This window comes from Cotesia glomerata, linkage group LG4, assembly GCF_020080835.1.
Source record: "Cotesia glomerata isolate CgM1 linkage group LG4, MPM_Cglom_v2.3, whole genome shotgun sequence".
NCBI classification, from domain to species: Eukaryota; Metazoa; Arthropoda; class Insecta; order Hymenoptera; family Braconidae; genus Cotesia; species Cotesia glomerata.
The window spans coordinates 108,284-123,169 of record NC_058161.1 but is presented as its reverse complement, the minus strand read 5'-3'; the positions used below and the strand labels follow the sequence as shown (position 1 = coordinate 123,169).

Here is a 14,886-nt window from a genome sequence, read left to right as displayed (position 1 = left end):
ATTGAATTAACTCTGATATACTCAAAGACATTAAACCATCTATTAATAATTTATAAAATGTAGATTATAATAAAAAGATGTTTGGTCTTTGATCCCGTTGATCTCATTATTAAAAATAAAATTATTAATTTGACCGTAAATAAAAATTTAACTGTCAAGTCTTTCTGAAAGTATTATTATTTTATTTCACTTAAAAATATAAATAATAATAATAAGAGTAAGTTAAATGGATTATTGTATATAAAATAAAAATAAAAAATATGTAATTACAATAGAATCAGTGAAACAAGTAATTTAATTGAAATAAAAGCAATTTCAATTTAACTGTATTTCATTCCCTCAAGCAATAGTAATTAATTCTCTCAAGAGTAAAGTTCCCTCTTGCGTCTGACTGCTCTAAGACTCTATCCACTTAGTCTGGATACTCTTAAAACTCACACTACAATATAATGCACTGGTATAATAATATATATTTTAATACCATGGATATTGTGATAGTGTCTTATCCACGAATTAATTATTATAATATATTTTTGGAGTTTGTTATGATTATGATGTACAACAGCAGTAGAGAGTATTTTCGACTGATGATCATCAGACAGCTTTAGCAGAGGCTCATTGATGCGGTAAAATGGTTTTCTCAAAGCCAACTTTTTTCATTTCACCGGAGATTGAGCGGCTCGATTTCCTCGAGCCTTACCTCTTATAAAGACGTCTAGTCTAGTCTTCCGAGGATTATTTATCTGCATCTCTTTTATATATTTTATCTTTATAGTTATCCTTATCCATACCCATCCACATGTCCTATTTTTTTTTTAAAAACTTTAAACTTTAAACTTTAAGCCAACTGGTGCATATGATGAAAAAATTTATTTCATCTTTGGCTTTATATCTACTAAGTATTATGAAAAAATACCTTTTAAAAAGTTTATAGTGACTCACCTCAAGCTATTTCTCTCTTTGATCAACAGAAAACATAAAATATAAAACAACAACTTTAAACATCTTCAAGACTCAATAGCATAAGCTTTAAAATACTTGAGGCTATTTTTCATTATTTATTATAAACAATACTATACTAAATGGGTGTATACATACGTGGCTTTATCGATGTACCTATTCTACCTGTTGATACTCAATAAAATCCACCATTTTTATTACGAATCATTTATTTACTAATATAATATCAATATTATTTAAATTATAATAGCTTTCACCTCATAATTAATAACCTGATAATTTAAAACTAGTATTTGTCATTATAATTGATCATTAACAAATATTGTCTCAACTAATTACCTCGAGAATATCTGGAACATTGCGATATCGCTTTACATGACCGAATAATCATAATAATGACATTTGTTCTTCTATCTAAATTATATTCTCTTATATTATATTATTATTAAATTCAATAGTGTTGAAGATAAATATTTTATAAAATAGATAGTGAATAGATAAAGGTAATTTTTAGGCTTCAAAAAATATATATGTATAAATAAATAACAGTATCATATGTTCTGTACAAAGTTAATTTATCGTCTTTTTATATTTTTATTTAGCCTTTTTCCTTTTTCATTTCTTCTCTTAAACTTTTTCTGCTATCCGGTTTTCTTTAACTAAAGTATATATTGGATATTTTAGCAAAAAGAATTTACTGTATATATGTATCAGGGACAATACATACAATATACGCGAAAGCCTTTTGTCATGACTCGATATTAAATCATCTCAACCACCTCTATTATTATTTATCTACTATTATTATCATTATTCAGCTCTCGATTTCCCATGTGGCTTTTTTTTTTTTTTTTTTTTTTTTTTTTAACTCTATACCTTCTACTAGTACTGCTAATAAATAAAATTTCAATTCATGATTTTTTTCTTTTTACTTTTACTACAACTAAACTATTATTTATATATATATATATATATATATATACATATTGCGACGTCTGATGCAAATTTTAAATTTATAAATTATTCGTCCCGAAAAAATTGCACTCTTTCTTATTATAATTTATACTTTCTATTTAACATATTTCGATAAAAACTCTATGAAAAAATTTTTCAGAAAATAAGACTAAAAAAAACAAACAAATAGAATGCGAATAATAGATGAATATTGCGGTCGATTTGTCTCAATTGCATGAGAAATTTTTTTAGTTTTTTGTCCCAACACGTCCGGTCGTGGCTTTGGTCAGTACAAAAGATAAAAAGAAAAAAAAACTAGCATAAAAATCATCGTACACAGTTTTGCAGTTGCTGACTATGCTGAAAATATAAAAAATTTTTAACTAAACTGTGATAAAAATGGAACAATGAAATATATAAATCTATATGAATAAAAATATGAATTGTAAGCCATTAGTTTAAGGTCTACGTCGATATAGAGCGTTAAATTTATTATAATTATTATTTGATGGTTTTATGGAAAAAAATAAAATGAAAAAAAATAATCGGAATGAATGTGCCGATAATGCACAATACCCGAAGGAAAAAGTATTATTTTAAATCTCGCAAATAGTATTTAATTTTTTCCGATTCGTTTCTTCATCTTTTTTTTTTAAATCTATTTAATTTTTTTTTTTTTTTTTCAGTGATACTTGTGCTGACCTGTCGAATAAAATAAATAAAATGAAATAATATACATTTGAGTTTTAAAGTGAGAAATGAAACTCCGAGATTGTCTGGTTGTCTTTTTTCATTCTAGAATTCTCAGTTGTAGAAAATATGAAAGCTATAATATTAATAAGGACCTACTAAAAAACAGAATTCAGTTGTTGATCCAATGTATCGCTTTTCTCTAATAATTTTATTTACTTATTTTTTTTTTTTTTTTTTTTTTTCCTCTATCCAAAACCTTCATTCGCGAAGATCATAATTTTTTTCCTGGTTACAATTGTTATTAAATCGCCCGAAGTGATAGCAAAGTTCTTGCCGCTACTTATACCGCTGATTTGTCAGCAAAAAAAAATAATATTATTTAATATTGGTATTTTTTTACAGATCAGTAATTTTTATTTAATATTTTTTATCGTCGTAAAAATAAATGAGAAAATGTTTTAAAATTTGGACAAGTGGTAGTGAAACATTTTGAAACGATGGATAATTAAAGGGAATAGATGGTTGTAAAGAGAAAGGTTAAATTACAAGTGAAACTAGAAGCAGTAGCGAAATTGGAAGAAGAATAAACTAGGATTCAGCGAACCGGGAAAAAGAGGTGAACAAGTCTTACAAATGAGGCTCCTGATGTCTCGGTTGTGAACTGAGTAGAGTAGTACGTGAAGTAGTAAGTGGAGACCAGAGAGGACCAAAATAAAATTTATAAAAAAAGTATAAAAGTAAAAAGATTGAAAAATAAAATGACACCGGGTCTTTGAATCTTGCACTTTGGGTTGACTTTAAGTACAGTCTATTGGTACAACTTTACAACCCTCGTTATTTTAACTGGAAATATAAAAGAAGGACAACCAAAATAAAAGATAGAAGTAAAAAAGGGATAAAGGAGAACTTGAGCTTCAGGACAAGAACAAGAGCTCTATTAGTTTTTTATCTTGAAATTTTCAAAAGGAGTACGTAATGATGTTCCTGATAGTTGGTATTACGATAATATATTATACAAGAGCCTTTTCACTTTATTTATTTATTTTTTCGGGTGAGATGAGCCATCAGGAACAATTAGTTTTAAACAAATATTTTTTAAATAGCTTTTCATTGTGTGGAAAAAAAATTTTAAACTAAAATCCGAATTAACAAAGCGTAATATGGAGTATAGAGTTTGGCGTTTTACAAAATACAACAGTACACAGTACTCTGCAGTGTCTACAAATAATAATTAAATGTGATATGTGTGTATCATCCCTTACATATAACATTATTTATTATGCGATAGAATATAAATGATATATATATATATATTTGTGAATCCATGTATCCGTCTACAGCTGGCAGCTGTACGGTTTATATCAGCACCTATCTCGTGATTGGAGATTCATTAGTTGGATAATGTCACACGGCTGTTGGATGGAGGGTTGACGCGTAGAGGGTAGAGGGTAGAGTATAGAGGATAGCGGGTAGCGGATAGAAGGTGACGGGTAGAGGCTGCTGATTGATGCCCGGACCATTCTCGCTGCGTTACCGGGGTTTAAATCTATGGGTGCTGTTTCCGAGTGAAAACCTACGCAGATCAAAGGCAATCATTTTCTGTTATACCGGCTAAAATCTCCCAGTATATCCTCCTACAGATAAAATCCTCAATCCATTAATTTATAGTTATCATAAATCCACACTGATAAAAACATTCATTTTATTAAAAATATAAATTCTATATAGAACCTAGAGCATGCTTTTAAAGAGTTTCATTATCTTTAATCAATTATAATTTCTTAATGTATAAATTTTTCTCTTCAATCAAATTTATTTTTCCGGTTTTCAACCGCTTATTATTGTTGTTTTAAAATTAAAATTGTTAAAAATTAAAAGAATTTTGTGAAGAATGCTGCTGGCGAAAAAAAAAGCATCGAAATTCAGCAAATTTATCAAGAATGTTGGCTTTAAAAGTTGATAGAATTTACAAGCAGAAATTACTGAGAAATAACCGAGGAACTGAAAAATAAAAAAATATAAAAATAATAAATGAGCTGGATAAAGTGAAAAGAGAATATCAATTGGTGGATTACGTTGGTAACATTGCTTTTGGATGTTTCACATGTTTCGTCAAACGGTATTTCAAGAGTTTCTCTGACGATCATGATTAAGCTCCAGCTTGGTGTTTCAAAAGCACCAGCTACTAATGTTTGGTACGCCCAAGGGAATTCAATTAAAATTTTCCGACCCATCATCCACATACATACACGCACACACATCCTTGAAAAGACTCTATTTAACACTTATTTAACGTCTCGGAAAAGATAGCTATTATTCCAAATATCTACATCATTATAATATTAATATAAATATATTAATTTAAGTAAATAATAATAATAATAATAATATTGAATATAAAAATAGGATGTTAATTCTTTAAGTATGGTTATTGGGTCAAGGAGACAAGAGGTCATTTGATAGCGTACAGAGAGTCAGTCGATGCACGAATAGGACGATAGTGTGCTTCTACAAACCATGTCAGAGTGTCACACGAGGTTAAATGTCGTGATTCATTTATAGGAAGAGAGAAGGAAAAAAAAAGTGCCTTATACTCTTCTTGGTTTCCCATATCACTACTGGAATCCGTAACTTGTGATGCTTTTCGGTTACAACTACCATATATCTATACTATACATACTATTAAGGAATGGAGGAATAAAGGAATAACCGAATAGAGTATGACCACTATCATCATCCACTTTACTGCATGGGATATTCCGTAAACTAATTTCGAAAACAACGGTTGATCAAGAAAGCTCCTCCTGTCCTCCTTACCCCTCAGGGATTTAATGTCTATCTTCAATAAAATTCACTTTACTAATCTCATAAGATAAATACTCTAAATAAAAGATAGATTCAATAAACACCCTTTAATAAAGTTGTTTTACTTAAATATCACAATAAACATAAAATAAAAATATAATATTAACAAACCTTTGCTTAAACTAAAGTGATTTATTTTTATAACCCCTATTTTTAACAGTATTAAATTTAATTATTTTTTCAATAATAAAAATATATTCTAAACAACGGGTTAAATGAACTTTTTAATAGATAGAAAAGATTTTAAAAATAGGACTAGCTTAAAACGTATTTAAAGTTTGTAGTAGTTTTTAGACTACTCTTGATTCATTGACACGATTAATCCCACAACGTCCAAGTGACTCTATTATCTACGCATATATCTATACCCTTAATCCCTATCGGGGTTGAACAGACGTCTAGTGTGTGTATTTACAGTTTACATGAGTTAAAGACCAACTGAAAAGATGGACACTAACTCTTTATTACTTTACGCTAGTCTATTCTGTGTTCTCTTTATATATTTTTTATGTTTTATGTTTTATGTATATATCACTTTTTCAGTTTTAAAACTAAATCTCTGTCATACTAAACAGTTTTATTGCGCGTAATTTTAAAATATAAATTTTAATCATCTAAAATATTGTATTTCATGAAAAAATAATTAACAGTATAATTTAACTAAATAAAATAATAAATAATTTTTATTATTATTATTATTAATAAATGCACGACTATATTCAAACGTTGATATTAATTAAAACTTTAATAATAGCGTCATTGTCACGGTGGGTTGTTATCTCTGTCAATAAACTCAATTATTGATGCCATTGATGAATGTTTAATTGATTTGGCATATCGTAACCTCTCTGATTGTAAACAATAATAGTATTAATAATAATAATAATAATAATAATAATAATAATAATAATAATAAAAATAAAAATAACAAACGAGTTATTTGATGACGCAAAGTGCCTCTGAACATTATTATTATTTTTCTCGTATACACGTTTTTCATTTTTTTCATTTTCATTTTTTTTTTTCTTTTTTTAGATACGTCTTAAAAACTATTATCCCGTCAGATACGAGAATAGAGACACCTTTGAGTTATGGGCTGTACGTGCGTGTTAAGCTTTTGAGGCTTCGTGATTACGGAACTCTTCTCAAGACCGGATAAACATGAGTCAAGGACCACAACTAAACCTAAATATTTTATTTCAACTGTCTTAATATTTACCCATTTAAGATTTATTTTTTGTTAAACGATAGAATTAATTTTTCTATTCACATAAATTATGCTGGTACACAATGTGGAAAAAAAAAAAAAAAAAAAAAAAAAAAAAAAAAAAAAAAGATTAAGTCGATTGAATAAAAACAGAGAAGAATATGAGATTTTGAGCAGGCAATCGATAATCAATTATTTACATAATAATTCTATTATTCCCGATGAGTTTAAATTTTATGGATGGCCATTTTAACAGGATTGTTATAAATTATGTGTGTGATAACGTTATCGTCAAAGTGTGTATTATATGTGTAAGTTTATATTATAGTAAAATATACAAATCGATATGATATAATAATTTAATATTGCAGGAGAGCAAGTATAAATGTATTTTTGATGTTGGATGGTTATGTAAAATTTAAATTATATAATATAAAGCTCGAGTGAATTTAATTATTTTGATTTTAATAGTTATAATATCGAGGAAGAAAAAAAATTTTTTACTGTAATGAGGATCCAAGTGGCTGGAAAACCGACCAATACAAATTAATATCAATACAGTACAGTGATGTTATGTAACGAATGTAAATATAAATATAAGCGATATATGAATACCTAATAGTAATTGAATTTATGAAATTAACATAAAGTAATGGTTGCACGAAATAATTCCAATTAATTGGACTTTGTTGTTTATCTGCATACTAAACAAAGGTATAAATATAAATTTATTTATTCAATTTTTAATTATTCCAATTAAATTTATTATTTTTCCATTCTTTTTCTGATTGCTATTTTAATAATTTAATTTAAATCAATTATTTAAAAAATTAAGAGTACAATATATGTAATCTCAAGGATTAATTTTCCTTATAAATAATAGTGTAGGGTCTTGAGTACGTTAAGGGAAGTTAACCATTAAATCAAGGACGTTTGATTTTACGGTCAAACAAATTTATTAGACTAATCACTATTCATAGCAATAGCAGCAGCAATATCATTATCATTGGTGGAAAAAAAAAAAAAAAAAAAAAAAAAACCAATAAAGAAGTAAATAATTGTAATAATAAACATATCTACTTGGTTATATAGATAGTTTAAGTTGAAGGATTAATATTAATAAAACGTTTGATGCAATTTGGTTGCTGCGGGCTATATAATATCATAAGTAAAGAGACTCCTGTCGAATGAAAACAGTGGTTCACAACATCCTATAAGTAATCTAAATGCATGCGATCAAATGATCTGTGTTATTAACATAGACCTTGCTCCACGATCACCCGTGTTATTCCACCCTGTTGGCAGGGGTCGCCTCAACAAGCCCCCAGCCTTAAATTGTTCCTGATCACGCCAACTTTACTTTATTTTCTTTTTTTTTCTCTTTCTCTTTATCTTTCATTCTCACACTGTTTTCGTTTAACTTTGGTTAAAAATAACAATCATTTTAAAAATACTGTCCACGTTATTATTCAATGAATTGTTTAATTTTTCATTGATCCTTTCCCTATTTAATTCAATCCCTCCAGAGAGTTTTATTTTTTTATTTTTTTATTTTTTTTTTTTTTTAGTGAAAAATTTAACGTCAAAAAAAAAATATTTAATAATTGTGTACTCTATCATGAGTTTGCTATTAGCAGTTTGTATTACAGGTAAAAATGAAATGAATTGATAATAAAATATCCTTTAACTGAAAACAAATAAATTTTTGAATGATATAAAAAGCAATGAGAGGGAGAGCAAGTGTTGGTATCATCACATATCTACGCAACTATAATAATACGCCCGATTTGTGGAAACTCGAAGCATATTCCCAACCGTAACATTATATTTATAAATAATTTTATCTCTGGATAAATATTTTATAAAAAAATAAACAATCTGAGGAAAATAAATATGATGAGCCTAGAGGAAAAAGATTTATATATAAATATAAATGTAAATGATACTCACCAAAACGTAAACGGCGAAAGGCATAACCACAACCGCAACAAGTAAATCAGCGAGGGCTAGACTAACAATAAAGTAATTGGTAACTGTTTGTAAAGTACGTTCTCTAAATACGGCGAGTATTACGAGCACATTTCCAAATAAAGTGAGACAAGGTACGATAACGAGTATTAAAGCCCACCAATTATTAACATCGGACTCTTCATCTGAAGATTCAGAACCACTGCACTGACCACCCACGGAGACAACACTCCCACCCGGTATTACCCCGATTGTTTGATTTATTGACGAGAGAGATGACAAAGTTGATAGAGACAGACAACTGGCGTTAACTGTACCAGTCAGATTGAGTCCGGCAACGACACCTCCCTCGTAGTAGCTGCTCAAATTCCCAAACCCACTGTAATTCAACCTATTTATATAGTCATTTAGATCGCTGAATACAAACAGGTCGGATATTGAGGTATAGTTATCCGTTATCGAGCTACTTAAATTACTTGCACCCCCTCCGCCACCTCCACTTTCACCAGCTCCGCCGTTAATTTTACTGCCATTTATTATAATATTATTGGTGGTTGTCGAGGTTATTAATCCAGAATCATTGCTCCACCCAGTTCCAATTCCAAATTCAATCCCTGATAATCCACTTCCTCCATTCTCTTCTCCATAGACTTTATTGTGGGTAAACTCACCGGCTCCAGTTGTTAGCAGCTCTGGGAGTCCACTTGAAGGAGTAGTCGCCGATAAGTTTGCTATTGGGTTATCGGGGTACGGATTGTCTAGATGCTCGTAAGATATGTTCCCCCCATCTGTCATTGAATAACTTTTGACTAAGCGTCTTCCCATATCTCTATTAATTAAGCCTTTTTCTAAGACTACCAATCATATCAATCATACCAATCATCAATTGATTTTTTTTTTCTACTTTGATTCAACTGATTTATTTATTTCAATCACGAAATTTTGGAAGGCTTTGCCCAAAATTTACCATCTCGACTCTTGATTTTTATCATAATAATTTTATTGAATTTATTATCCTATCCGATCGGATCCGGTATTTTGAGGATTGATATCCAGCTGGAAAGTGTCGACTGCCGAGGGTATCTGAAACTTAAGAGAGAACATTTATCAGTAGCTCTACAACACATTTTTTTTTTAATTTTTTTTTTTTTTTTTTTATGTATGTATATAAAAAACATCCTCATTTTCGAGGGATTTTCCCATTTATATTATAAATAAGATAAAAATACTGTCAACAAACAAAATCCGTAAATAATAATATATACATTTATAAAGATGATATAAATGATGGAATTTGGTGGATACAGTTTGTTGCATGAAATTTTTAAAAATCCTCACTTATTTAAGTGCTTTTGTTTGTTATCGTGACTGTAGGTTGTAGGTTGTAGGTACCAGTGTCTTATCATGACTTTCGGCTTTCAGTAAGTACTCTCTTGAGAGCAAATATTATTTCTACAATCTACTGTGCTTTTCATATATATATATATATTCATATTTTATACACACTCTTTCGGCAACTCAATACCTTTTTTCGTTTTTTTTCCGATACATTTTGAAACGTATACCGAAAACTGAGATACACATGCACAACGACATTATTTTCCTATTACGGAATTGAAATGTTACCTTTTTTATTTTATTAATTTTTTTTTCTTCTTCAAAACAAAATAATACCAGAAAGAAGATATGTGTTGTACGTATTTATATTTATGTTTTCTCTTTTATTCATGAATATTTATCATATTTGTAATGGATAAATATTTTTTTTATCTAAAGTAATATTTTTTATATAGTTTTGTTTTACAAATGGTAAACACAGACACATATGCACATAGACATACATGCAATGGTATTTTATTTGACGACGTCTTTCTATCTCATTTAGATTTTTTATATTCCATTCAGAACGAAAAATTTAACCAGAGACCCAACAAACCGTTTTCAACAAATGAAATTCAATTCAAAGGTATACTACAGATACTTTTTACTGTATACACTGGATATTCAACATACGTTCACGGAATATTAATAACGCTCCAGTGTAAATAAAATTTGAGTCTACGTGATGAAAAAAAAAAAAAAACAACAATAATAATAATAATAATAATAATATAAATTATAAAACGTGATTGATTAAAAGTCTGTTAAAGTGGTGAGTAAAATTTTCCTTGGACTTTTTATGCATTATACGGTGACAAGTGGAAATAATAATAAAAAAGTGAAAGAACGTTTTTTATTTTTTATTTACCCCTTTGATGTACTTTCAGCTGATGCTACCGTCCGTGTGATATTACGCTCCTTTGATAACAGAGACCCACCAGACCAGGTATTTTACTAGAACGACATTCTTTCGTTCTGAGAATCCCAACCAGTCTGCCTAACAGTGTCCTTCTCACTCCCACCCTCCCTTACTAAACCTTTGCTCTGAATACCTTTGCTCTCATTCCGCCATCAAATTATATATTTATTTTCATTTTTATAAATAAATAATTAATACATCATTATAATTATTATTATTATAAAAACTCAATGATATTGTAAAAATTAAACTCTCTATTTTGATAAAATAAATAAAATTTATAAAACTAATAAATAATAAATGATGTATCTTTCTTTATTCAGTACGTTCGATTCCGAATACAACTTTAATTCGATCGCATAAAAAATTTACTACTTCAATTTGTTTCAGATATTACCGTAGATGTACACCAAAAAGCTATAATATACTTGATGCTAGTAATACTACTATTTTCTCTTTTAACGGAACTTTTTATTACCTAACTTTATTTTACAACCATCACTCTCTCTCTCTCTCTCTCTCTATCAATATCTTTATGTATTTATTCAATTATACTGATGACTAACATAAAATTTTTTTTTTTTTACGAAATAATTATTTTTTAATTTCATGTCATAGAAGAATTTAGAAAAATTACATTGAGTATGAAAATTTAATTATTTAATATTTAATCTACTGGAAATTGAAATTATTTTATTATTCATTTTAAAGCACTTTCCGTCTTATTGTTCTGCTAAGAGCTTTTTGTATTATTCTCTTATTAAGTAAACAGCAAGATTCTAATCATATTAATAAAGTCTTTGAAAATAAAATAAAAAATTTATCAAACTTTAAGATCTGGGCTTTATTAAAATTCAAATTAAAGTTTTATTTATTGAAATCTTGAAAAGACATAATTAAATAATTATTTATTTGATAGATTGTCGAGTTAAAAATATTAATAATCGAGATAAAAATTTAAAACTCACTAGGGGATAAACATAAATAATAATAAAAAAAAATAAAAATTGAAACAAATACACAACAAAATCAAGATCATATTTAAAATGAGTATTAGGGGCTTGTCAGCGAGTATGCTTCGTGTGTTAACAACACGCTATATAATGATACATAACACTGCAACAGTGTTATATATATATAACAACCTTAATATTAAACTGAGTGAGAAGGTTCTCAGTGAATAGGAGAGGGAGTTTAATTTGAATCAATAAAGTCACTCAAGTGAAGATAATTAACGACTAAGTGACTCCAACTCAGCTCTGTCGTTTCATTTCAGATTATTATTATTTTTTTATTTTCTTTTTTTCTTTCATTTTAAGGGTATACCGATATTAAAAATGATAAATATATAAATTCAAAGATGGTAATTGAGCAACTTGGTAATTGTAGATTTTTAATATTGGCTCGATGCAAAAAATTAATCCTCTGCAAACTTTTTTAATGTATTCCCACCAATAAGTACAAAAAAATTAATATCTATTTTATTTAAACTCTCACTGACGTCTTAAAAAGTAAATTTAATTTAAATAATATTTTTTTTTCTTCCACAGATTGAGCACTGATATAGTTAAGCCGCAAGTCATTTTACAATTCAAATACTCTACCAAGAGAATTTTCATTTTTATTATTCTTAAATTATCATTTATAAAATCTCAAAATAACATAAAATTTAATAAATTTATTATTTTATCATTAGCATTTAAATAATTGAAATAAATTTTCTGTTAGATATTAAAAATAAGAAATAATAATAATAATTACCAGTGATGGTGAGTGTTGAGTTTAAAGTCTTTAATAACGATAAATAATAAAATAAAAATGATTTAAAAAGTAAATCATATGATTAATAATTTATCCTGTGCGATCCTGATCTGATGAGGAGTCACACTAGCGTGACGCCTATAAACCAGTAACTTGTTACATCTCTTGCGCTTAGAGCTTGCGTTGTCATTTTTTTCATTTATTTTTTTTTTTCTTTTTCGTCTCGTCATAAAATTTCAATAGTGCTCGAGGCGTCACCCATCACACTGCATCTTTATATCTTTATATGTATATAACCACCTTTTATACTTTTTTTACTTTTTATACTTTTTATACTCTTATACCCTCACACCCTTATATTATTACTATTACTATCATACTGTCAGAGCTTTAGATCTTTAACAATATTGCGGTAATCATCATATTTTTATCTATTCATACCCAAGATGTATTTAAATTTATAATAATTATTGATCGACACACCCCCACACACTTTATAATAACAACCGAGTTTAGTTTTTAGTCACTGATAGTCACTTTTAATAAGGTAATTTAAAGTTGAGGTGTGCAGTAGCATAAGGGACACAGATCAACAGTCCAACTGGTAACATTCAGTCCAATGGTGTAAGATAGAAAGTAAAAGATAAAAAGAACTTCTTGAATGTTTCTCCACTGTTAGATTTGCCCGAAGCAGCTATCAACTTCGATTGACCTTAATCGACAATCTTTTTCCTACTGCTGTCTCTTCTTCTTCTTCTTCTTCTTCTTCTTCTTCTTCTTCTTCTTCTTCTTCTCTTCTTCTCTTCATTATACTTAAACTTTTATTCTTTTTGGTTATTCATAAATTTTATCTTTATCTTTATCCTGTACCTTATTTTTTGCTTTGGGGCATTAAACTTTCATCACAAAAAAAATAAAAAAAATATCTCCGGTTAAAAAAAAATTAATAATATATTAATTACAATGCACTATTTTAGTTTTTAATTTTTAAAATTGAAAATAATTAGTAAAAGTAAGTCAGGAATAATAATTAAATTTATATAAAAAAATAAAAATAATAAATAAAGTTTGAAGGGAGTTTGAGTCTCGTGGTACTCATTGTTAATAATAAAAGAATAACAGCGTGCGACGATGAACGTGTACGGCAACCGACTGGCTGTCTGGTGTTTCTACCAGGCCTCAACGCCGACGTGTAAGGGGACGTTCGGCGCTGTTTCAACCCCTCGCAAAAGCTCATTCTATACCAATCCTCGATTTCTATCCCTACTATCACTACCTCCACCCCCACCACCATCACTACATACTCCATCAGCTCATCAGACCATCAGACCATCAGACCATCTCTATATACTCTCAACAATCATCCTTATTAATGTTTTTATCATTTTATTCTTTCACTGACATCTAAATCATTTCTTTCATTTTTTCAGATAATTAGTCAATAATACTTTGATTTATTGCTTTTTAAATATTATCAGTGTGATTAATTATTTTATGAATCAGTTAAAAAGAAAATAACGAAAAACTCTGATAATTATAAATTTTTTAAAAGTAAACAATTTTTCAATTTTTTTTTTTATTAACTCTGTATGAAAAGTACTTTGACGAGATGACAGATTTACATATGAAAAAAGTTGAAATGAAATACGTTTAGTAAATATTTAATCTCGGAATGAATTTTCAAATATTTTTCAATAAACGTAAAATAATAAAAAAGCATGTGTTTGAATAGTTATCATTTAAAATTTAATGTCTATAAGAACTTATAAATATTGTTTAGTAGAAAAAACAATCGAGTGCCAATCAAATATTTATTTAACGAACAAAGTAAAAAATATATTTACATTTAATGTTATTGACAGCACTTGCAAATAAGTATCAAAATTGATATTTATTTATACAAGATTGATTTTGTAAATCCGTTTATTTACTTAGCCCCTTATGTTAACTATATACAGTAAATAAATTAATAAGATTGGTGATGGTTGAGGACTGTCGTGTGCCTTATGAAATATCCCTTGAGATGATATTTGGCAATAACTTATTACTACTATAACATATAGATGACTCGAAGCTATTGTTATCGGTCACACACAGAGAACATAATACTAATAATAATAATAATAATAATAATAACTTGCAAGTTTGAGTAAAATTTGTTTCATTTTACTCCAATATA

At 28.1% G+C, this 14,886-nt stretch overlaps 1 protein-coding gene across 3 annotated transcripts in view; it reads right to left on the bottom strand.

Moving 5' to 3' along the window:
• LOC123263066 (dopamine D2-like receptor) overlaps positions 1 to 13,903 on the bottom strand; it is a 65,641-nt gene extending 51,738 nt beyond the window's left edge. The window contains exons 1-2 of one of the 3 annotated variants that reach the window (XM_044725601.1): positions 12,708 to 13,903; positions 8,630 to 9,736 (exon numbers count right to left, since the gene is read on the bottom strand). In XM_044725601.1, coding sequence (XP_044581536.1) covers positions 8,630 to 9,472 — 843 coding nt within the window. In that variant the 5' untranslated portion in view covers positions 9,473 to 9,736; positions 12,708 to 13,903. The remainder of the gene's footprint in view (positions 1 to 8,629; positions 9,737 to 12,707) is intronic. The other 2 variants (XM_044725602.1, XM_044725603.1) reach the window with 2 other exon arrangements.
• Between the last annotated feature and the right edge of the window lie 983 nt (positions 13,904 to 14,886).